Source organism: Chionomys nivalis, chromosome 8 (genome assembly GCF_950005125.1).
Source record: "Chionomys nivalis chromosome 8, mChiNiv1.1, whole genome shotgun sequence".
In the NCBI taxonomy this organism is placed as follows: Eukaryota; Metazoa; Chordata; class Mammalia; order Rodentia; family Cricetidae; genus Chionomys; species Chionomys nivalis.
In genome coordinates, this window is record NC_080093.1 from 71,478,620 (window position 1) to 71,503,024 (window position 24,405).

The 24,405-nt window shown below is 47.7% G+C and overlaps 1 protein-coding gene across 2 annotated transcripts; it reads right to left on the reverse strand.

The window, feature by feature from the left end:
• Positions 1–681: 681 nt before the first annotated feature.
• Kdm8 (lysine demethylase 8) lies at positions 682–23,609 on the reverse strand. 2 transcript variants are annotated; one of them, XM_057778655.1, is made up of 9 exons: positions 23,523–23,609; positions 17,648–17,754; positions 9,859–10,368; positions 7,030–7,196; positions 5,057–5,189; positions 4,578–4,622; positions 2,120–2,269; positions 1,170–1,262; positions 682–1,072 (listed from the first exon to the last, which is right to left on the reverse strand). In XM_057778655.1, exons 3-9 carry the CDS (start codon positions 10,357–10,359, stop codon positions 908–910), a joined length of 1,254 nt encoding a protein of 417 aa, XP_057634638.1. In that variant the 5' UTR covers positions 10,360–10,368; positions 17,648–17,754; positions 23,523–23,609; the 3' UTR covers positions 682–907. The 2 variants fall into 2 exon arrangements, with proteins under 2 accessions (XP_057634638.1, XP_057634639.1); XM_057778656.1 differs by lacking the exon at positions 17,648–17,754 and having other exon boundaries at positions 23,523–23,607.
• Between the last annotated feature and the right edge of the window lie 796 nt (positions 23,610–24,405).

Sequence of the window (24,405 nt, forward strand, 5' to 3'; positions counted from 1 at the left end):
AGCTGTCTAAAAATGCATACTCTGATGGTCTAGACTCCTAGATCCTGTGTGACCAAGCTTAGATTTCTTGGCCTGGTCATCTTCTTGTCATTGGGGTGGGGTGGAGCTGGAAACTAGGCCTGTCAATCATCAGCCATCCCTGATGCCACAGGCCTAGCCACCAGCATCCTTACTGGTGATTCTTGGTCTGAGGTGAAGGGTCCAGCAGTTGACACTGGGGGTCAAGATGTGGAGAAGGAGATGAAGTCAGAGCTGCCCTCTTCCCCGTTCCAGAAAAGGGAAACCAACTGGAGACCAGAGAGGTGGAGGAGGGAAGGCCGGGAACCGTGGCCTGGAGTGGAGACCTGGCTTATGTAAGCTAGTTAAGGATAGTTTCATCACCAACAAGCCAGGCCAGCCCATCGAGAGCTAGGCCTGCACACTCTACACACCTTTAGTTATAGCCTGCTCTGCCAGCCTCCCAAGGCTCCAGAGTCCCCACCTACTGTGCAGGCCCCTTGGTCTCTGCTTTTCTGAGCCAGCCTCTGTGTGACACATTTGGCTCCCTTCCTTCAGCACCACTTACCAAGAGAGTTCATGGGCAGGGGTGTCTCCCTTGGGCCCATATTCCCCACTCTTCCTTTCCCAATGCCTCTGTGGTTGCCTGCCCTGCCACAGGCAGGAAGGGAATTTAGTTGAATTTAGAAAATATTTTTATTTAATTGAAAAAAATGTATGTTACAAAGAAAAGGAGCATCCATAATCGGGATCCATAACCTGGGTACGCACAGCTCTGCACACAACGTGTCCTACAGAGAGTATCTGGGAGAACGGGACTCGTGGACTCTAGCCCACCCAGGGCTTCCCACCTGGCTCACTTCCTTTGGTGAGGTATCTGCCCAGTGGGTCCTTTGCACTCTGGCCCTGGCTACGACCACCAGAAGCTGACTGAGAAACTCAGGTCCAGGGAACGCACATAATGCCAATACTTAGCAGGTATAAAGAGGGTCTCTCCTGGGGACAGGATACAGGACAGGAATGGGGCCTCAGAAAACTTGGGGAACTTGTCTAGGTTGGGGTTCTCCACATCAACCTGTAGAAAGCAAAAAAAAAAAAAAAAAAAAAAAAAAATTCACCTGCTGGTCTCTAGGCACAGCAGACCCCATGCCACCGATTCCCCATGTGTTCACCTGGCTGGTGTTATGAAGAAGATGTGTCTCATGAGGGTACACTGCCTCAGACTCCTGTGGGGAATACAGCCGGATGTACTTCCTTCCTAAGACCTGGGAGAGAAGAGGCCTGTCAGCTTCAGGACAGCAAGGCTGTCCTGCTCACTATAGGCCCACGGTCCCGTCCTTCCAGGCCTTTCTGGTGCCTAATGTCCCGCCGCCTCATCCCACCACATGCTGGCATTCTGAGAGTGCTCCCTTCAGGGACCTTACAGATCAGTGTTCTGCATGTAGCTAACCTTCGCCAAGCACTGAGTGTGGACCTGGCTAAATCTCAGAGGAGTTTCCACTTCATGTGGAGACAAAGTGTTGTTCACATTTACTAAGGTGACAACTGGTAGCCATCCAGGCAGTGGGCTCATGGGCCCTGGCTCTTAGCTGCCCCTGAGCTGCCGTGCAGGGCTGGCTCAGTGCTCTCCAAGCATGCGCTCATGTATTAAGTCTTCTTAGCAACTGAGCCTGTGCTAAGTTCTTGTGACAACCTTTGAGTCTCTGGAACATCACAGTGGCTAAGAGACCTGTCCTGTCAGCCATAATCCACAGATACAAGCTAGCAGTGGGGATGAGGGTGGCTGGCAGGCGACAGAGATGGCACAGGGCTGCTAGAATGTGCCAGGTCCTCCTTCCAAGAGCTTTCCTGCCTGGTCCCAGAGAAATCCCACTTGAGTGTAGCCTTGACTTGGGAGAAGCCCTATTCCAGGGCCTCAGGGCTATTTTTTGGTTTTTCTGTCTATATCCCTTTTACTTCCCTTTCTTCCCCCACCCCCTTTTGAGATCAGGTCTCCTGTAGCTCAGACTGGTCTTGAACTGACTAGGTGGATGAGGATGACCTTGAACCTCCAAGTGCTGAGATTATGGGTATTTACCACAACAAGCTCCTTACTAAGCCCCTGTCTGGCATCAACTCCTACCTGGACCAGGAAGTTCTGCTGGGGGTCATGATGCAGTGGGGAGATGGTTCCTTTGGGACCAAACCAGGCATTGATAGTGATCTCTTCCTCTTCCCCGTTGCCCAGGCAACAGTAATCGGGGATGCTGATGTCCTGTTTCAACTCTGGGATCTGAGGGTAGTGGGAGGAAGCAGAAGCCAGGGCTAGGTATGCCAGCCAGGACCCAGCTGATACCTGACTGCTTGATACATTCCTTGATTCATTTTGTTGTTTTTGAGACAGTTTCTTTGCTTCTCATCCTCTTCCCTCAGCCTCACAAGTACAGGTATTGCAGGTATGTGCCATTCTGCCCAGTTTAAGTTCATATTCTAATGAATAAAATCTTAGGATGTAAACAATAGATAATAATTATAATCTTCATATTTGTTTCTATATCACATAGATTTTTTTTAGAAACCTGGTATTGTTGCTTTATTATCCCCCCAAAATCATTCTGTTATTAAAGGGTAATGACTTTTTGTTTTGTTTTGTTTTTGAGACAAGCTTGCTTTGTAGCCCTGGCTGGCCTGGAACTCACCACATAAATTAGAATGATCTCGAACTCACAGAACTCCACCCCCCTCCGCTGGAGTTAAAGGCCTGAGTCAGCACACCAGGAAAGCATTAAGTTAAAAACAACAATCTAAAACAACCCCGGGTTTTGAACTTGTTGGTGCATACCTATAATTCCAGCATTTGGAAGGCTGAGGCAGGAGCATGACAAGTTGGAGGTCAGCCTGGGTAACATAGTGAGACCTTGTTTCAAAACCAAAAAACAATACCAAAAGTCAAATGCACTGGATATTCATCAGATATCTGGAGGGGATGGCCTTCAAAAGTTACTATCTGTGAAGAAATCAGATTCACAATTCGTATATTTTAAGTTCCTACAAAGACCAGCCAAGTAGGCTGCTTACTAAACTCACCCTGGGATCGTGTTCTGAAAAGAGAGCTTTAGGACCAAGTACAAACGCTTGCCAGTCCCCAGGGGACCAAGGCAGGCCCTCAGAAGCCAGTCAGTGGTGAGGAAGGCTTTGGGTCTTATTAGCAAGTGAGCAGAATTGACTCAGCAGTCAACATCCCACTAACTAACTTCAGCCAAGGCTGAAGATGACCTGGTATAATGGGGATAGGACAGACTGCTGGACCTTGGTCCAGACAACGGCCTGGTAACCAGAACAAACTTCCAGAGCACTATGGGCTGACCAGCTGGAAGGGGACATGCTGTGGTCTCAGCTCCTCTCAGAAGGAGCAGTGAGTATCGTCTGCCTCCACGATGCCCTTTGCTTCTGCCCCTACTTTCCCCTCCCCAGCCTCCTCCACCCTCTTTAAACAGTTTTCATTCTGAGCTCCCTGGGAGGGGGCATCTCTAACAGTGGTGTGGATTTTTCTTGGCTTCTGGCTTTTCACAGCCTAGGCTTGTGCAACCATGGCAATTGCTTCCTGGCAGGATAGGGCTGAGCAAAGAAACCACCTAAAGGGATTTGACTGAGAGGTGATATACAAAGTTTCAGGGATAGCTTCTGCCAGGGAATAATGCCATTGTCACTTCCAGTGTGGCTCAGTGTGCTGGCCTGGCCTCTGGCATGCTCCCCCACTGACACGGACTTCCCAGTGTGTACCTCAGTCAAGGCCCCAGAGAAGCGGAAGGGCCAGGGCAGGAAAGAAGCCGAAGTCTAATTTCCCCAGGATGAGCCCCTGCCATTGTTTCAGGCCTCGTGACCTGCTCTTCAGGGCCTGTGCTGGGTGGGTTACTCCAGGAGGGGCAGGCCTTGTGACCTGTTCTTCAGGGCCTGTGCTGGGTGGGTTACTCCAGGAGGGGCAGGCCTTGTGACCTGTTCTTCAGGGCCTGTGCTGGGTGGGTTACTCCAGGAGGGGCAGGCCTTGTGACCTGTTCTTCAGGGCCTGTGTTGGGTGGGTTACTCCAGGAGGGGCAGGCCTTGTGACCTGCTCTTCAGGGCCTGTGCTGGGAAGGGAAGCTGCAGCACCTCTCTCTGCAGTCACATGCATTGTCTCTCACGGTGCCTAGGATCTCTAGGGAGCCTTCTTGCTCATCAGGGGCCTCCCAGGACCCTACCATGTCCATTTTAAACCCAGAGTCCTGGGGTGGCCTTCAGGACCTCTACCACCTGGCTCTCTGGCTCTTGTAAATAACCTCCTGACTAGTGGTCTCTGTACTTTGGGGCTGGGGTGCTTCTCAATGGGAACATTCTCCTACCCTATCCCACTCCAGCTCAGCCAGGCTCCTCCTTCAGTCTCTTCATCCTGGGGATCCAAACTAAGACTCCAGACTTAGTACACTCAATATCTCAAGCCTGGGGGTTCATCTTGCCTTGCTGCTGCCTATGGTAATGGAGAGAGCCCTCACTCCAGACAGCAGCTCCCTGGGAGGAGAGGAGCAGGTGAGGGGTACAGGACAGGAACATGATCTCAGGCTTACCTGGTCGAATAGCTGGTGCTGAGCAAGGTACCCAACATCCTTTGCCTGAGCCAGAGGAGGAAAGCAGAGATGACTATTGGTTAGTTTGTGCTGGGTCCTCTTGATGGCCCTATTGCTTAGTTGGTTGCTGAGTCCCACCGGCCACTGTCCTGTGGAGCCCCCTTCCCCAACCCAGGACCTGATATGATCAATGATCTCCCAGGCAGGACAGAGGTGAAGGGCAGGAGACTTAGAGCCAGGGGTGCAACTCTGTCCTTTTGGAATGAGCTACCAGCCCCTGCAGCTTCTCCTTTAAGCAGACAATGCAGGTGTGGCAGGCACACAGCCAAGGGCTGCTGCTTTTTATTAGAAGCTGTTTTAAAAATCACGGTAATAAATAAATAAATAAATAAATAAATCACAGTGTGATATACATGATATAAACTTTGCCTTTAAGTTCAGTTGCACCGTCTACCTGTTAAATAGTAACTCCTATATACCTCACTCAGGATGTATTTGTGGATGAACTCGTTGACAGTCATGAGGGTCTGGGACCAGTCTTCATCTGTGTACCTTGAACCCACTTCCACAGGGACAGTGCGGCAGCCAGCAACCTCCTGGATGTACTGCAGACTACAAGAGTGGACATTGGAACCGTCAGGATAGGCGTCAGCAGGCATTGTTGCTACAGACATCTAGGAATGGATTTCTTTGGCTCTCTCATGCTCATAAAACCTCATGAGGTGGAGACCACTGTTGCCCTCACTCTCCTGACAGAGGTTGCACCATAGAGAGGTGAAGCTACTTGTCCAAGCCCACATAGCCCAACCCTCAGGTTCAACCTCGGCCACATACATTGTATGCTGACAACTTCTGGTGTCCAGGATCCTGCTATCTCTTCACTTTTCTCACCCTGTCACCAAGCTGAGAAACCTGTGACAAACGGAAGGCAGTATGGGTGTGTGTGTGTGTGTGTGTGTGTGTGTGTGTGTGTGTGTGTGAAGTGCTGGCTCTGAACTCTGATAGCATAGGGTGAGGTAGGGATACTTCAGTGAATTTCTTGACCTTCCTGAGTCCCTGAGCCACAACTGTTAAAGGAGGTGATGCCAGCCTGCTTCGTTTGGCTATGCTGTGACTCCTACAGACTCCTCACTGGAGTCTCAGGCCACTTCCCCCACAAACTCAACCCACTCCCTTGAGCTACAGCTATCTTGCACAGAGAGTGTCCAGGGTACTGCCTACATGACCACTGTGGATGCTGAAATCTCAGGACTCTGCAGTCCTCATTGGAAACATCAGTGTTTGTGAAGGACCTGAGCATCTCCTGTGTTGAAGCCATCTCATGACTACTTGGGCTACCCGCTGTAATGCCAATGCTACGGAAGTGCTGCTTCACTAGGGTAGCTAGGGAATAACGAGAAAACAAGGTGCCCAGGCAGCCCACTTGCTCACTCACAGTCCCTGCTGTATGAGGACAAGACCCATGAACAGGGACGAAAGAGGCAAGTGTACCCCTCACTCCCAGACCCATGTTCAGCTGCAGCCACACACCTCTCTCAGGCAGCAGATCTCAGGTACCCAGATACCAAATCCCAGGAGGAGCCATCTCCTGGGTGATTCCAGTCATGGCCTCAGGGTCCTGAGAAGGAAGACCTGTGGGACTTATGAACTCTACACTAACACCTAACATTTCTGAGCCCACAACTTGGGTTGTAGCAAGAGGCTGCTTGTTCATTTCTTGACTTCCCTGACTCAAAATAATCACTCAGAAACTATATTATTTGCAACACTGTTTGGCCAATAGCTTAAGCATATTTATGGTTATCTCTTACATCTTAAACTAACCCATCTCCATTAATCTGTATATCACCACATGGCTGTGGCTTACCAGGTAAAGTTCCCTCCTGTGTCTGTATTTGGTGGGGCTACATGGCTTCTCCTGATACCACCTTTCTCCCAGTATTCAGTTTAGTTTTCCCTGCCTAGCTCTATTCTGCCCTGTGCAGGCCCAAAATAGTTTCTTTATTAACCAATGGTATTCACAGCATACAGAGGGGAATCTCACATCGCTGGGTACTCTTAAGGATGGGCTCTGGGTAAGCACATGTCAGCGAGCAGCTTAGACCCCTGGAGCTCAGGATACCTCACTTACAGTTTTAGTTAATTTTGGAAAATTCATTACTCTGTGTGGGAGGCAAGCATGCCACTGTGACACAGGTGGAGGTCAGAAGACAACTTTGTGGTTCTCTCCTTCTACCTGTGTGGGTCCCAGGGCTTGAATTCAAGGCCACTAGGCTTTTACAGCCGTCTTGCCAGTCCCAGAGTATCCCACTTTATAGTCTTCATTAATCCTCTGCAATCAATCAAGGGGCTTTTGAAGGGGGACTTATGAGTGGCCAGAAGAGGCTTTTAAGGAATCCTGGGAACACTTAGATAGGAGGAAGGAACTCAGCTCCCTACAGTGGCCACTCACCTCCACTTCTTCATGCACGGCCAGTGGTCAGCCACACCTTCCAAGATCACAGGCCTCCCAGGGACTAGAAAGTGCTTCCTGAAGTACTGCAGGGTTGGGCAGCGAAGCCTGGGCACTGCCCGCTCTAACACCACATCGGGAGCTGAGTTGGCATCACACCTCGTCTTCTGTTTAGAATCCAAACAAAGCAAGATTGGGCAACTGTTTCTGGAAGCTATATCACTGGCAGGATGTCTTTGGTGTCGTTATAAACAGCAGACATTTCTTTTTTGTTTTGATCTGTGTGGGTTTGTGTGTGCACATGTGTGTGGCAGGGGACAACCTCAGGTGTTACTCTTTCTCCTGCACTATCTACCTTATTGAGATGGGGTTTTCTCCCTGGCCTGGGGCTCACTGATTCAGCTAGGCTGGCTGGCTGGCAAGCCCCTGGGATCCACCCATCTCAACCTCCCCAACTCTGGGATGACAAGTACATGCCACCATGCCAAGTTGATCCCAAGTGGTTCTACAAACTCCAGTGCTCCTACATGTGTGGGAAGCTTGACTCAGCTATCTCCCTTGTTTTGCGCATCTCCCCAGTCCCTTGCTTTGTTTTATTTTTTTAATATTTATTTATTAAGTATACAATATTCTGTGTGTATGTCTGCAGGCCAGAAGAGGGCACCAGACCTCATTACAGATGGTTGTGAGCCACCATGTGGTTTCCGAGAATTGAACTCAGGACCTTTGGAAGAGCAGGCAATGCTCTTAACCACTGAGCCATCTCTCCAGCCCGCTTTGTTTTATTTTTGAGATGGGATCTCAACGTGTAGCCCTGGCAAGCTTCAAACCCATGGACATCACCTGCCTCTACCTCCCAAGTGCGAGGGATAGAGATGTACACCACTACACTGAGTTATGTTTTGTGCTTTTGAGACAGGGTCTCACTAGGAAGCCCAGCATGACCTTGAACCCAGAATCCTCTGGCCTCAAATTCCAGAGTGCCTACCACACCCAGCAGTAGATAACATTTCTACACCAATTGCTTTCACCAGCTCAAGGTCCCTGTTTTTCTTAGCCATCTCGTAGTCTTAGAGCACCGCTGGCCGCAGTCCTGAAGAGTGAGTAGCTCTGCCTTCACATCCAAGCACTACCCTAGGAATTTCCACACCGCCACCCAATGGCTGCACCATGCCTTCCTTATCCATTCCCTCAGGAAAGCTGAGTGGGTCATTCACTATTCCTGGTGGTGACAACCGCACTCACGTGTGGTACCCAGGACCACTGGCTGGCCTGAACTGGCCATTTCCTTTGTAAACCACGCTCAGCACAGGCCTTGGTACAGCCTCTCACAGAAGCCTCCTCTGCCCTCTTCTAGCAACAGAAGATTCTTCTACAGCCTCTCAGGACTGTAGCTCTGGGGGTGGAGATGGGGATATTCTGTGTACACGCTCAGCAGGTTCATCCAGCACTGTCGGTGCTCTCTTCCAGTAAGGGACTGAGGCACAGAGACCCTGTCTGATCAGACGGGGTGGAGCATGGGAACTGAGCCCAGACAGGCTGACTTAAGGCCTGTGCTCCCTCCTCTATGGTTATGCATCCCATACCCCACCCCAAAGAGGACCACTTTGGGCAGGACTCCACCGTTACATCCCCTTGGGACACACTTGGTGGGAAGATGGGGGGGGTGCCTTTAGGTCAGAGGGGACACATTTGTCTCTTGAATTGTAGACTGTCCTGCTCTCCGAAGAGTGAAGCAGCACACCACCCCACGGCCCCACCCACGGCCCCACAGATGGCAAGGGCATCACATAAGCACTGGTGGCTGGCAGTCCCCGAGGCTATGTGCGTCTTTCTTAATTTGTGACTTATTGTTACTATTGATTCACTTCATGGTTTTTGTTTGTTTTGTTTTGTTTTGTTTGTTTGTCTGTTTTTTTATTCACTGTAGACCTTGCTGACTGCAAACTGTTCATCCTGTGCCTCTCCCTCCCAGGCGATCAGATTACAGATGTGTGCCACCATGTCTAGCTTCTCTTCACTGGGTAAACAGAGGCCAGGCCCATTTCATTAGTGGCTCTATGTCCTCATGAGTAGTTGGCCGTCCAGGCTTTAGCTTTTCCCTACCAACCTCTCCAAGTCCCCAGGTGAAAGGTTTAGCCCTGGCTCTCTTCCTGGCTTGGGCTCTCATTCCACTGTGGGCACACTCATATCATATCTTATGACATCCATCATATCTTTCTTATACGTAAATCACACTCAATAGGAAATTCTAAAACTGCAGGAAAGCACTGAGAAACCCATGGGAAACAGTCCAGAATTCCATGGCTGGTATCCAGCACAGCCCTGACAATTTATAGAAGTAGACACCGAAGCCCAAAGGAGATGGTTTCTGGCTTACCCAGCAGAAGCCGGGTGAGGTTTGTAAACCATGCTCCAGGTCTGGAAGGAACTCTGGGATACTTAAACAGCAGGCCAACCTCCATGAGGACTGGAGGGGAAGAATACACTGACTTCTTGAGCCTCAATTCTCTGGCTGAAGTATCTTTCCAGACTAGGTGAGAAGGCATGCTGGAAGCAATCTCCCAGAGGCTGCAGCAGCCTAGCTCTGCCTCATTCCTGTGAGCTGCCTCTCAGATTAACGAAGCTGCCACCTCCCCTCTTAAAAGGCACTGCCTTTGCAGAGACTTATGGGTCCAACTGTTCATTCCCCAAATCAACACAACACCCTTTTTAGCAGAGAGGCTGCCTGTGAGAGGCTGTACTCAGGGAGAGGATTGGATTCTTCTAGAAGATGGGTTGATCTGCTGAACGGTTCAGCATGGACAATGACTGACTACCCATACATACCTTAGTAACAGGCTCATCCTGGTGGGGGCCACAGGCAGGCTGCTTTCTTGGGAGCAGGTGTGTCTGGAGGACTGTGACAACTTTGAGAAGGATGTCTCCAAGGATGGCTGCCCCCATCAACAGGCCCATGTCACACACCCGCAATGCTTCAGCCACTGCAGTGGCCTTCCGTGGAGCCCGGCACAGGCACAGGGCCTTCAGGAGGCAGCCGAAGGAGTATACCCGGCGCCATTCCTTGTCCACATCTTGCCAGGGCCCAGTGTTGAGCTTCTCCCAGGAGTAGTCCAGGATGGCCTCGCTGGCCTGCAGGCACTCCTGCCAATGTCCTCCATAGAACAACCCTACAGCTTGCTGTAGCAGCATGGTCAGGCTCCTGTCTACCTTCTCGCTGAGCTCCAGCTTCAGCTCCTCCTCTGTGTCAGGCAGGAGTACCCTGAGGTCCTTCCAGAGGGTGCTAGGCCCTACCAAAGGCTTTGCGGGACTCTTAGTGTCCTCTGACATGGTCAGCACCTGAGAGGAACAAGACAGGAATCAAAGACCACACTACCCTTATGGCCCATACCAGAGCTTTTATTTTTTTTTATTTTTTCCGAGACAGGGTTTCTCTGTGGTTTTGGAGCCTGTCCTGGAACTAGCTCTTGTAGACCAGGCTGGTCTCGAACTCACAGAGATCCGCCTGCCTCTGCCTTCCGAGTGCTGGGATTAAAGGCGTGCGCCACCACCGCCCGGCTATACCAGAGCTTTTAAACAAAGTCTTTGCTGCTTGCTGGCTGCCTCACTGGTGCAGGGCCGTCTTTTGGGGTCTCTGCTCTACTTTCAGGGCCTTGCACATTGCCTGGCTCTCAGTGCACACTTGACAGATGTCTGTTCAGGGAGAGATGTGTGCTGTCCTCATCTGGAATGACCCCAACACTCCTTCTCTCTTGATGAACTCCTGCCCAATCCTGCAGGCCCAGCCTACATCATCTATGTGGACTCTTGAGGACACTCTTCAGTAGTGTTTGAGTTCCCACAGTTGGGCTCTTCCCGCTACACTTGTCCCAAAGGGCATTTACAGGCATGTTTGTGTGGTTTGCCTCTCCAAATCTTGGCTGTGGCACATCCCACGTTGGTTTCCCTAAAGCCTAAAGCTAAGTCTCAATACAGATGCAGAAGGAAGTGCTCTGTTTAAGTGTTCCCGAAGAACTGTGTGTTGAAGGCTTGGTACCCTTAGGCTTGGAGCCTAGGGGGAGAAACTAAGGTAGTGGAGACATGCCCGTAAAGTTGGACACATTAAGACCCCAGCCTTATTTCTTGGTCTATAAAGTAAAGAGGCATCCTCTGCCTCATGCTCCCACAATGATGCATTGAGCTGCCACAGGTCCAAAGCAACATGGCCATGTAGCTCTGGATTGAAACCTCTAAAACCGTGAGTTCACACAAATCTTTCTTCTTTTTAATTTATCCCAGGTATCTGTTACAGAAATGGAAAGCTAACAAACACACAACAACCTAAGCAGAAAGAAAATGCTCACCACTGGTAGCTTGGTGGCTTAGCTTGAGTGTTGTGTGTACGTGACAGTCACTGTGCTAACAACAGGAGCTGCAGCTCACAGACAACCATGGCTACCTGCCCTTCTCTCTGTTCTTAGCACTGTCCTAACAGCTCTGTCATCTGCTACGGGTCAGATGTGATTTATCCCTAAACTTTCATAGGCTTGGAATCTGGTCCTCAGTAGGGGATGTTTAAGAGATGGGCCCAGAAAGAGGTGATTAGGTCATTAAGGTTACCACTGTGGGAGGGTATCAATACCGACCTTACAAGAGTGGGCTAGTTTCTCTGAGGGTGGTTGGTATAAAGTGAGGTCACCCTCATCTGGCTACCTGGCATGTGTCAGTGCCCCCTCCCACTTCTCTACCTAATGTGTGATACAGCTTGGTGGCCGGTGGCCCTCATCAGATGTCTGTAGCCAGCTGTTGGGACTCTGCAGCTGTCAGAATTGTGAGCCAAGGAAACTTCTCTTCATACATCTCCCAACATGTGTCAGACAATCTGTTCTAGCAACCTCAGACAGAACAGGACATCCTCTGCCTCCCATCATGTTGAGTGATGAGGAACACTGGGTTTCTGGCAGAGACGTAGAAGGTCAAATATGAAACATCAGGCTTTGCTGTCCACATGGTCACAGTTGACACTACTCTGCCATTCATGAACCAGAATAAAAAAATAGGGGTGGCTATGTTCCAATAAAGCTTTATTTATAAAAACAGAGAGTACCAAATGGTAGTCTGCCAACTGCTACTCTTTGTGTACTGGAGTTTACCTCTGGGTTTCATCCCTGGCATGGGATAAAAGAAAAGAATAAAAAGGAAAAGATTCCTTCCCCCCACCCCATTTTGAGACAGGTCTCTCTGTGTAGTCCTGGCTGTTGTGGGACCGTGAGCTGTATTATGGAACTATGTAGCCCAAGCTGACCAGTTCAGAGATCCACGTGTCTCTGCCTGTGCCACCACCGAAAGGTAGAAAAGATACCCTTTCTCTTCTTCCTGGCTACTGTGACAGAAGCAAGTGCTACTGGAATATGTGCAGTGACTGATGTCTGGTCATAGACACCTCCCATAGGTACCCTAGAAGGTGGAAGTAGAGTGTTCTCAGGCTCTAGGGAATAAAAGTCCCAGGGAGCAGGAAGCTGCCATATGGAAAAGGGAATTGTGGGAAGACCACTGAGCTAGCCTGGACGGTCCACATGGAAAAGGCATGAGCAAAATATAAGCATACTTAGCTTACAAGTTAGTCTGCGCTGACGGACAGATAACAGTCCCTACAGATGTTCATATCCTACCTTCAAATGGTGATTTTGTCACCTAATAGAGCAAAAGGGCCTCTGCAGGTGTGACAGAATGGGACCTGAGATGGAAGATTACCCTGGATTATCTGGATGGGCTCATGTATTTTATTATAAGGATTGCTTTGGGCTAAGGTCAGAGTTGGAAGGACACGTGACTTCACAAGAATGGTCAAAGAAAGGCGAAGTGGCTGGCTTTGGTGACTAGCTAATGGGCCACAAGCTGAGAGGAATTCAGAGCAACTTTCAGAAGCTGAGAAAAATCAAAGAAATTGATTCTGTCCTGAGGCTTTTTTGAAAAGAAGGCAGCCCCACTGAGCCCTTGATTTCAGTCCAGTAAGATTTTCAGTCCACAGATCTGCAAGGGCAGCAAGTCTGCTGCCTATAGCCAGTGCTTATGGTAGCCTACTTCAGCAGCATAAGAAAAAGAAACCAGTGGGGCTGGAAAGTGACAAACACACGAGCCTGGAGCTCACACCATTAGTGACTCTACTGACCACTCAGCTAGTATGTGTTGGCTCATGCCACCATGTTGGGAAGGCCACAGGCAAAGAGATGAAGTGAGCCTATAGCTAACAGAGAATGAGGAGCAAGAGACTCCATGTCCAGTAGCTGCCTGTCCCCATAGGAATCTGAACAACAGAACCTGGGGGGCATAGGTCCCTATCCAGTTGAGTCTTTGCACTGGACCATAGCCTTGTAAGGGTTTCTGACAGAGGACCTGGCCATGCCATGTACACACACCCACTCAGGACAATAGTCCTAAGTGTGCATTGTTTAAGCCACTGAATTTACAATCTGCCAAGCAATGTCACACTTTTCACTCTCTATCTTAACTTCAGTGCCCAACAAAGGAATTCCTGTTGCTTAAGCTGAGTTCCACAGACTGGGTAATTTGGAAGGAATAAAAGTTTAACTAGCTCCTGGTTCTGAAGGCTGAGAAGTCCAAGGGTACCTTCCAAGGACCTTCTTTCTAGCATGGGCTTTGTAGGCTTGAACTCAGCTGTTGGCCACAGAACCCGTGACTGTACAGATGAGGGAACTGAGTCACACTTTCAAGTGACGTGTCTTCCTGGAGTGATGAAGCTGGGGAGCCGAGTTCATTACCAAGACCTTCTCTAAGGAATTCTTCCTCTCATACACAGATTGTGACGAATCTGTTCTATCACATGAAGTAAGGCTATTCCCATACTCTTTTCCTAAGACAAAGAAATCTCATGGCTTTGCTGGGTTTTTTTATTATTATTATTTCTTCTGTATCTGGACCCCTAATTTCTCAAGCACAGCACACCCCTTCTATGAGGCCCATAGAGGAAACTCTCCTCTCTCCACAGTCTCACCAGAGTGCCAGAGATCAGCTGAAACATACTCTTTCCTGGGTTCTACCCTGAGGTTTCCTGATCCCCTCAGACCCTTCTTTCTTTTCCTTCCCTCCACCCAGGGACAAGCATTAGCGGTCCTTTGTCAAAAGGCAGATATACTTATTCTTCAGTTGTTCATTTATCAACATAACTGGACCTGGTGGCAAAGACTGGCCCCCATGCCACCAGGTTGCTGGTTGCTGCTTACTTTATTTACTCATTAAGTACAATGTTCTGCCTGCATGTCTGCCTGCCCAGAAAAGGGCACCAGATCTCACCATAGATGGTTGTGAGGCACCATGGGATTGCTGGGAAATTGAACTCAAGACCCCTGAAAGATATAATACTTGAAGTTCTAGCTAGAGCAATAAGATAACAAAAGGAGATCACGGGGATACAAATCAGAAAAGAAGGCCGGGCGGTGGTGGCGCACGCCTTTAATCCCAGCACTCGGGAGGCAGAGGCAGGCGGATCTCTGTGAGTTCGAGACCAGTCTGGTCTACAAGAGCTAGTTCCAGGACAGGCTCCAAAACCACAGAGAAACACTACTCGAAAAACCAAAAAAAAAAAAAAAAAAAAAAATCAGAAAAGAAGTCAAACTCTCACTGTTTGCTGATGATACGATAGTTTACACAAGTGACCCCAAAAATTCTACCAAGGAACTTCTACAACTCATTAAGACTTTCAGTAATGTAGCAGGATACAAGATTAACTCAAAAAAATCAGTAGCCCTCCTGTACACAGATGATAAATGGGCTGAGAAAGAAATCAGAAAAATATCACCCTTCACAATAGCCACAAATAGCATAAAATATCCAGAGTAACTCTAAACAAACAAGTGGAAGACCTGTATGACAAGAACTTTAAATCTTTGAAGAAAGAAATTGAAGAAGACACCAGAAAATGGAAAGATCTCCCATGCTCTAGGTAGGTAGAATTAACATAGTAAAAATGGCAATCTACAGATTCAATGCAATGCCCATCAAAATCCCAGCAAAATTCTTCACAGACCTTGAAAGAACAGTAGTCAACTTCATATAGAAAAGCAAAAACCCAAGGATAGCCAAAACAATCCTGTCCAATAAAGGAACTTCTGGAGGCATCACCATCTCTGACTTCAGTCTCTACTATAGATTCACATAAGAACAGACAGGAGGAGCAATGGGACTGAATCAAAGACCCGGATATTAATCCACACACCTACAAACACCTGATTTTTGACAAAGAAGCAAAATATATATATATAATGTAAAAAGAAAGCATATTCAACAAATGGTGCTGGCATAACTAGATATCAACATGTAGAAGAATAAAAATAGATCCATATCTATCGCCATGCATAAAACTCAAGTCCAAATGGTTCAAAGACCTCAACATAAAGCCAGCCACACTGAACCTCAAAGAAGAGAAAGTAGGAAGTACACTTGAACGCATTGGCACAGGAGACCACTTCCTAAACATCATATAAATATACTGTCAGTAGCACAGACACTGAGAAAAACAATTAATAAATCGGACCTCCTGAAACTGAGAAGCTTCTGTAAAACAAAGGACACGGTCAACAAGACAAAACGACAGCCTACAGTATGGGAAAAGATCTTCACCAACCCCACATCAGACAGAGGTCTGATGTCCAAAATATACAAAGAACTCAAGAAACTGCTCATCAAAAGAACAAATAATCCAATAAAATAAATGGGGTATAGACCTAAACAAAGAACTCTCAACAGAGGAATCTAAAATGGCTGAAATGCTCAACATCCTTAGCCGTCAGAGAAATGCAAATCAAAACAACTCTAAGATTCCATCCTATACCTGTAAGAATGGCCAAGATCAAATACACTGATGATAACTTATGCTGGAGAGGTTGTGGGCTAAAGGGAACACTTCTACATTGCTGATGGGAATGCAAGCTGGTACAGCCCCTTCGGATATCAGTATGGCAATTTCTCAGAAAATTAGAAAACAACCTTCCTCAAGACCTAGTGGGTAAATACCCAAAGGATGCTCAGGCATACCACAAGGACATGTGCTCAACTATGTTCATAGTAGCATTGTTTGTCATAGTCAGAACCTAAAAACAACCTAAATGTCCCTCAACCAAAGAATGGATAAGGAACATGTGGTACATTTACATAATGGAATACTACACAGCAGAAAAAAGTAATGATATCTTGAAATTTGTGGGCAAATGGATGGATCTAGAAAACATCATATTGAGTGAAGTAACCCAGACCCAAAAAGACAAATATCATATGTACTCACTCATAAGTGGCTTTTAGACATAAAGTAAAGAAAAACCAGCCTACAATTCACTATCCCAGAGAACCTAGACAACAATGAGGACCCTAAGAGAGATACATAGATGTAACCTACATGATAAGTAGAAAAGGACAAGAGCTCCTGAGTAAATTTGGAGCATGGGGATCATGGAAGAGAGTAGAAGGGGAGGGGAGAGAAAGGGAGGGGAGTGGAGAAAAATATATTGCTCAATAAAAACAATTTTTAAAAAAAGGCCTTTGAAAGAGCAGCCAGTGCTCTTAACCTCTGAGCCATCTCTGCAGCTCACTTCTTCACTCTTTAGTTCCAGGAACTAACAATATTTCACTCCATAGCCCATAGGTAGCATCTTGGTCATCAGAAATACCTTCCCCTCCTGGCCCTAGCCCCTGTTCCCACTAAGGAAAGACACAGTTCTCCAGATGCTGGAGGACTTACCTACTTTACCTGGCAGAGGCATACCACCCCACCCTGGGCCCCAGGACCCCACAGAATTATTCTCCTGACCCCAACAGTCACTAAACTAGAAAAACTTCCTGTCCTGGACACATCTCTCCTGTCTTGTAAAGCCTACCTGTCATACAGAACAGCCCCAGCGGGACCCATAACACTACAACTCTGAAGCATGATTAACAAAAACTCAGAGAGAGAAAGTGGGGTTCAACCTCAGTCCAGGAATCTCAGAATAAGATTGAGAAAGAACGGTCTCCTCCCATTTTTTTTTTTTTGTTTTTTTGTTTTTGTTTTTTTGAGACAGGGTTTCTCTGTGGCTTTGGAGCCTGACCTGGAACTAGCTCTTGTAGACCAGGCTGGTCTCGAACTCACAGAGATCCGCCTGCCTCTGCCTCCCGAGTGCTGGGATTAAAGGCGTGCGCCACCACAGCCCGGCCTCCTCCCATTTTATAATCCTCTCTAGGGCTGAGATTAAAGGCGTGAACCACTAGGATTAAAGACTGCACTACCTGGTTTCTATGGCGACTAGTGTGGCTACTGGGATTAAGGGTGTGTGTTACCACTCCCTGGCCTGTATGGACAGTGGTATTGTTTAATTCTCTGTGCTTCAGGCAAGTTTATTTATTAAAATACAAATGAAATGCTATTCACAACTCACTAGGCTCCCTTCCACCCCAGAACTGACCCCAACACTCACTCTCTTCCAATCTGTGCTAGTCGGGTTTTCAGGAGAAACAGAACGGGCAGAATGAATGTATATGGGATTTATTAGAGTGACTTACAGCCTGGGGTCTGGCTAGTCCAACAATGCAATGGCTGTCTACCAACAGAAAGGCGGGGGGACAAAGGGGACTTATTAGGATGACTTACAGGCTGTGGTCCTGATAGTTCAATAATGGGGGGCTATGAACGGAAAATCCAAGAATTCAGTAGTTGTTCAATCCACAGGACTGGATGACTCAATTGGTCTTCAGTTTCTGCAAGAATCCCAAAGAAGTAGGCTCTAATACCGTTTCAGAGGTTTAGTCCATTGTCGTCATAGTGGGAAGCATGGTGGTGAGAAGAAACACATGGTACTGGAGAGATATCTGACCATCTGTGTTGGTTTGAATAAGATTAGCCTACGCAGGCTCATATATTTGAATGCTTAAGGAGTGGCATTAGGAGGTGTGGCCTTGTTGGGATCAGCAGGCAGAAGGAAGCACTGGGCCTTTGGGGCATTTGAGACCCCAAATCCCACTCCTCAGTGACACACTTCCTCCAACAAGGTCACACCTACTCCAACAAGGCTATACCTCCTAATGCCATTCCCTGCACATTCAAATACATGAGCCTATGAGGACCAATCTTATTCAAACTATCACAGGTGATTATAGCTAATGGCAAGGACTTCTCTCCAAAGGCTACCCTCCACCTGGAGGTGAAGACTGTTGATATCTTTGTCCCCATTCATACCTTGGATCCATGTGGAGTCTTGTGTTCTCTTTCCTCAGAAAAATCAAGCCAGGTGAACCCCAACCAAACCTTTGGACCCCAAGGTTCTCTTTCTTAAAATGCTTGCCCTCATAAACCATAGCCATGAAAATGCTCTCTAAAATTCTGCTTGGAAGACACTGTTGGATATGCCTGAGGGTAAGGCAAGTTACATAGCTGGGCATAGGCTTAATCAAAATCTATTTAACCAATGACTCTGTGTCTAAATCCTGTCTTTGGGCCTTGCCTGTACAAACTGTGGGTAGAGCGGACTGTGTGGGCCACCATCCTAACTGCAGTAGGCTAATCTCCAACTCAACAGTCTCTGATGATGCCCATGTTACATGCCCCAAGGAAGACCTCTGATCTAGCTACCCCTCAATTACCCCATGTGCTAAACTGTATACTTAGTTCCTGATCTTATAGTCATCCCTGGGAATGAAATAAATGACCACCCCTATCTAAACCAAAAGGGATTCCATATCACTTCTAGTCCTATTGGGAGTAAATATGGCAGGGCTGTGACCATGTGGGGAATGACCACTGGACTCCAACAAGTACAACATAGCCAACTTGCTCAACAAATCAAGGCTGATCTTACACTGGTACAAGACAGCATTAAAAAAAACTCCAGACTCAGTTGGACCCAGCAGTCATGATGCTACAAAACAGAGTGGGATCCAATTTCATTATGGCAGAGAAAGGGGAAATCTGTGCTATGTTAGGGGGAGAATGTTGCTTCTACATAAATTTATCAGATGTCTAAGGGAGGATGCCAGACAGCTAAAAGAAAGAACAGATTCATGAGTCAGATGCCCACATCAAGCTGGGCAGGCTTCTGGGGTACTTGGGGGAATACGGAGAACCCCCTCCATTGGGGCCCACATCATGACAGTTTCAGCTCTAATCTTCTGTCCTTTGTCCTCTCTAATCTGTTGTAGCAAAGAGCAGAAGCCCTCACCTCCTCAGTCACTGCTCTGCTCTTCTTGACCAAAGCTGCTACCTCAGAGCCCTGGAACCAGATGAGCCCAAAGAGCCAGTACATGGGCTTGAGGAACATACACCTAAAGTCAAAAGACCCTGAAAACCCCCGCGTTTTCTCCCTACCCCTTACAATGACCTACCTCAGCATGAAGCAGTGAAGAAAGAGATGATGCCCCTGGACCGCACATCAGGGCTTAGAATGATGGAATGCCTTGGTTGTAAAACAGGATTCCTATAGGATGCAGACAACCTGACTCAGCTGTTGTGTCAAGATCTCTAGAGCAGTTGCCCTCAACTTTCCTAATGCTGCAAACCTTTAATAGAGTTCCTTATACCCCCAACCATGAAATTATGCTCATTGCTACTTTATAACTGTAATTTTGCTATTGTTATGAAGTGCAATGTTACTATCTGATATGTAGAATATCTATCTGTGACCCTTGTGAAAGATTGTTCATCCCCAAATCAGTTACAACCCACAGGTTGAGAATTGCTGTTCAGGAGGAATGGAACTGATAAAATGATGTGTGTGTGTGTGTGTGTGTGTGTGTGTGTGTGTGTGTGATTTATTGATTTATTAGAGTGTGGCTTACAGGCTGTGGTCCAGCTAGTCCAACAATGACTGTCTACCAATGGAAAGTCTGAGAATCCAGTAATTGTTCAGTCCCATGAAGCTAGATGTATGTCTTAGCTGGTCTTCAGTAATGCTGGAATTCTGAAGAAATAGGTTCTAATGCCAGTGAAAGAATGGAATTGCCATCAAAAGTAAGGGCAAGCAGGCAAAGAGCAAAAGCTTCCTAAGCTTTATATGTCCTTTATATGGCTGGTGTGGTCCAGATTAAAGACGGTCTTTCCACTTCAAATGCTTTAATTAAGAAAATCCCTCAGAAGTATACCCAGGCTCTTGGGGTTGAATTAATTCCAGATGTGGCTGAGCTGATAACCAAGAACAGTCATCACAGCCCAGACAGGAATGTTCCAGAGAGAGCCTGTCTCCCAAGATAATCTTGCTTGAAACAAGAGAATTCCAGGAAACAGGGACTGAAACCCACATGGCCCTACAGCTGCAACAATTTCCTCATTCCTAGGCCCAGCACCCCAGCATTTTCTCTTACAGGCACCCCCTTTCTCACGGCAGATTGTCTGTCCTTCACTGTCTGAAATAAACACTCCTGTCTGTTGACATCAGACGCTGGGTTCTCTCTCTTTGTCTCTTTATGCTGCCTCAGAAGTTTACAATTTCTATACCGCGACTTTCAAAGGCCTTGAAGAGAAGGACCTCGTGCTGTAGACTATGTGAAAGAGCATTGTGGGAGACAGCCTCACATTGGCTGTAGTAAATTATCCTCTCTCAGCCACATGAGCTAGCCCTAGTAATTAAAAGCAATTTAAATGACACCTACTAATTTGTGTGTGTGCACACACACACACATGTGCTATGGTGAACTTGTACCATGGTGTATGTGTGGAGACCAGGGGATAACTTCAGGACTGGTTTTCTCCTTCTACCATGTGGGGCCTGGGAGTTGAGCTCAAGTTGTCAAGCCTGCAGCAAGTGTGCTCCCTCGCTGAGCCCCACCGTAGGAATGTTGTTTGTTGGAATGCAATCATCAGAGATGTCTAATAGAGCTGACGTTAACAGTCTTCCAGATATGGGCATTTCAGTTAGGTAAGTTTCAGTCCCGTAATAGCTGTCAGTGGTTACTTTAAGTGGCTTCTGACAGGTCTACTGATGGATGTTAGACACCAGTTGCCCATGGGGTCTTATGTTGGCAGTGTGGAGAATTCCATTATGAGTGGAATGTTGGCCTCAGCGGGCTCATGGCTGCCTCCACAGCCTTTCCCGGAACCTAGCTGGCCATTTTAAACAGTCACTGTCCTTGTATTACACAACAGACATCTAGTCACAGAGTAAAAACAACAACAGACCGCCATGCTCCTGTGTTCTCAGTCTGCTTGTTTAGTCTGCCTTTAAGAGAGCACTGTATCAACCAATGGTACTTGTGCTGGGTTTCCCACATAAACAACTTTTATAACCAAAGCGAATGCACATCTATAATCTTAACTCATGTACTCTTCCATGTATCTGACCCAGACAACTGAATTGAATTATTTGCTAAAAGCAGTAATTTGGGGCTGGAGAGATGGCTCAGTGGTTAAGAGCATTGTCTGCTCTTCCAAAGGTCCTGAGTTCAATTCCCGGCAACCACATGGTGGCTCACAACCATCTGTAATGAGGTCTGGTGCCCTCAACTGGCCTGCAGACATACACACAGACAGACTATTGTATACATAATAAATAAATAAATAAATATTAAAAAATAAATAAAAGCAGTAATTTACAGAAATTCAAAGCGAATTTCTAAACTCTACCATTAAAGTTGAAAGCAACATTTATGAATTTTGGTTGATAAACAACAAGGGCCATTGTTTGGGTCAGTTGGAGCCAGTCAGTGACATAACCCCTTTGTAACGGTCTGTTAAAGATGTCTGAAAAGCATCCTATTCTTTTCCCATGTGATGTTTTCTGTGTTGTTCAATGTTACAAGAATTTTGTCTACGTTGTGGTCCGATGTCCAATGGAATAATTGTCTTTCTCTATGGTCTCAAGCCCAGGCTTCAAGTCAACGCTCCAGTGCTTGCATACTTGCCCAAACCCTGATCTGAGACAGGACCAGCCTCAGTGGCTCTGATCTGGCTGTAAGTATGCACTAACTTCCTATAACCTCTCAAGAAGCTGCCTCTTAGAAAAGGCTATATTAACTAAATGGTGTATAAACCAATCTTTCACATTGTACCTAAATTTTAAGCCTTAAAAAAAATTTGGCTCCCCAGAGTACCATAAAAAAGAGTTTATTGTGATTTGGGTAAATAACCTTCTAATAATTAGGTATAGATGAGCTAACTGTGGAATCTGCCATCTAAATTAGGATGCTATAAATTTAAATGCCCAGATATAGTCTGGGATCATTCCTGGTAAAATGACCCCTTTACTTATTGAAACACAGGCCACATGTATTAGTCTCAATGGTCTCAGTTGCTCACATTACACGTTTCACTTCCCGAAATGTAACAGGTATAGGCCTTAAGGATGTCTTGCTGGCCATAGCAGGCTTTGTGCTTTGCTCTTGAAGGTGGTGGCAGCTCTTAATGTACAGTCTGAAGACATGTGCCCTTGCTGGCAAAGCGGTCTTCAGGTGCTCCATGGCCACCTGTCAGGTCAAGGCACCGCTTTCAGATAAAGGTCCATTGCTGGCTGCAGAAAACAGCTTTTCTTTGGGACCCTATTCTAAAAGGTCTGTCTTTTTTTTTTTTTTTGGTTTTTTCGAGACAGGGTTTCTCTGTGGCTTTGGAGCCTGTCCTGGAACTAGCTCTTGTAGACCAGGCTGGCCTCGAACTCACAGAGATCCGCCTGCCTCTGCCTCCCGAGTGCTGGGATTAAAGGCGTGCGCCACCACTGCCCGGCTCTAAAAGGTCTTTAAAGGCTTGTTTGTTGGTGTAGAAACCCGAGTGATTCTGTTGGGCTCCGTAAGTGAACCAACCTAGCAGGAGCTAAGGCCTCCTGCTGTTCACACCAAGAACAAAGGAGCCGACAAGAGGCCGGCTGTACTCTTCACAGAAACCAGTCTTGGTCGCTGTGAGAACACAGAAAAAGCGGGCTGCTGGAGGCCTTAGCGTGAACAAACTTGTAGGAAAACACGTGCTGTCTTTCTCTCAAAGCACCGGCCAAAACCCGCTGCTCACGCCTCCCTGCTCAGTCGGGAGAACTGCTAAGTGATCTAGGCAGAAGATGCTCTGTCCCAGGAAGTCTCTGGTCGGCCGCGCGGGCCTCTGCTACCTTTTGGGGGACAGCACGGTTTGGGCGGTTGCAGGGAGGAGGTTGGACACGGGCCCTTTTCCAGCAGTGGCCAAAGCCACACTTTCCTGACAGACGACGCAGGCAGGTCCATCCAGCCACTCGGCCTGTCCCCACACTTGAAACTAATCAAAGCCACACAGGGAAGGGTAGGTGGATGTGGAGGGAAACATCACAATGACGCGGACGCAGGGCAGTACGGTCGCTGAAGCAGTTCCGCGTGCATGCGCTATCTGATACCCCTAGAAGCTTACGTAAAGCGCTGACACTTTGCCCAATCCATTGGTCGCTAGCAGCCAGCTACAACTCACGTAGCTTCTCCAGCAGCTCCCAATCCTCCCAAAGCGCCTGCGCGAGGCCGTCCCACCGCCCGCCCGCTCTGGAGCTTGAGCGTGGCGCCTGCTGCTAGTGCTCTGCGGAGCTTCAACTAACCTCTCCGACTCTTGAACGGGGCTGTGTTTCTCATCGCTGGTATCGACTGGTTCCGCCCGGGCGAAGATTCCACGGCTGGCCTTCCTCACGAATTACACCGGGGAGCATCGATCATTCCCGACTCGGCTGATCGCGACGAGAGCCTAGAGGAGCGCCGAGCGATCGATGCCCAGCCCCGTCCTCTTCGGGTCAAAGACTGGCGGCCTGAGCTTTTTTTTTTTTTTTTTTTTTTTTTCCGGGTCGTACCTTGCCAAACAGTTTCACACGATTTTACCTAATCCTTCCAACTCAGATGACTAGTTCTCCCCATTTTACATCGTAGGAAACCGAGGTGAAAGAAAATTGGCCACAAAGTTTTGAAAATCACATGTATAATTTGAACCCCCGAGTACGGCAGCTAGAGCTGGTTCCGGTGAGGTGGCCTGCGGTTTCCTTGCAGAGACGGGCAGGTGCAGATGGCGTGGGAATCACCGCGAGTTTTGTGTTTTGAGCATTCTTTCCCGGTGGGTTCCAGAGGTGCTGGGTTTACAGCAGCTGCTGATGCCCTGTAAAACTCCGCTAGCCTTGGGTTTGGAGTGTAGTCAGAAAAGCGTGGGGGAACTTATTTACTGCTCAGCAGGGATGAGCTGGTGAGGCACCCCTCGGTTTGAGGAAGGGGGTGTGATTTTTGCTCAAGGGCAGCGCTAGGGAACAGTCATTTTCTAGGTGCTGTGGTTGGTGATATAGTTTTGTTTTTTGTTAAAGAGTTAAAAGGCAGGAAAAAATCTCGAACTCAACAGGTAACAGCAGAGAAATCTCAAACACCACAGACAGCAGCAAACACACGTAGAAAAAGACCCTCTGCAAAGCAGGTGGGGTGGGGTTGGAAAGCCGAAAATTCCAG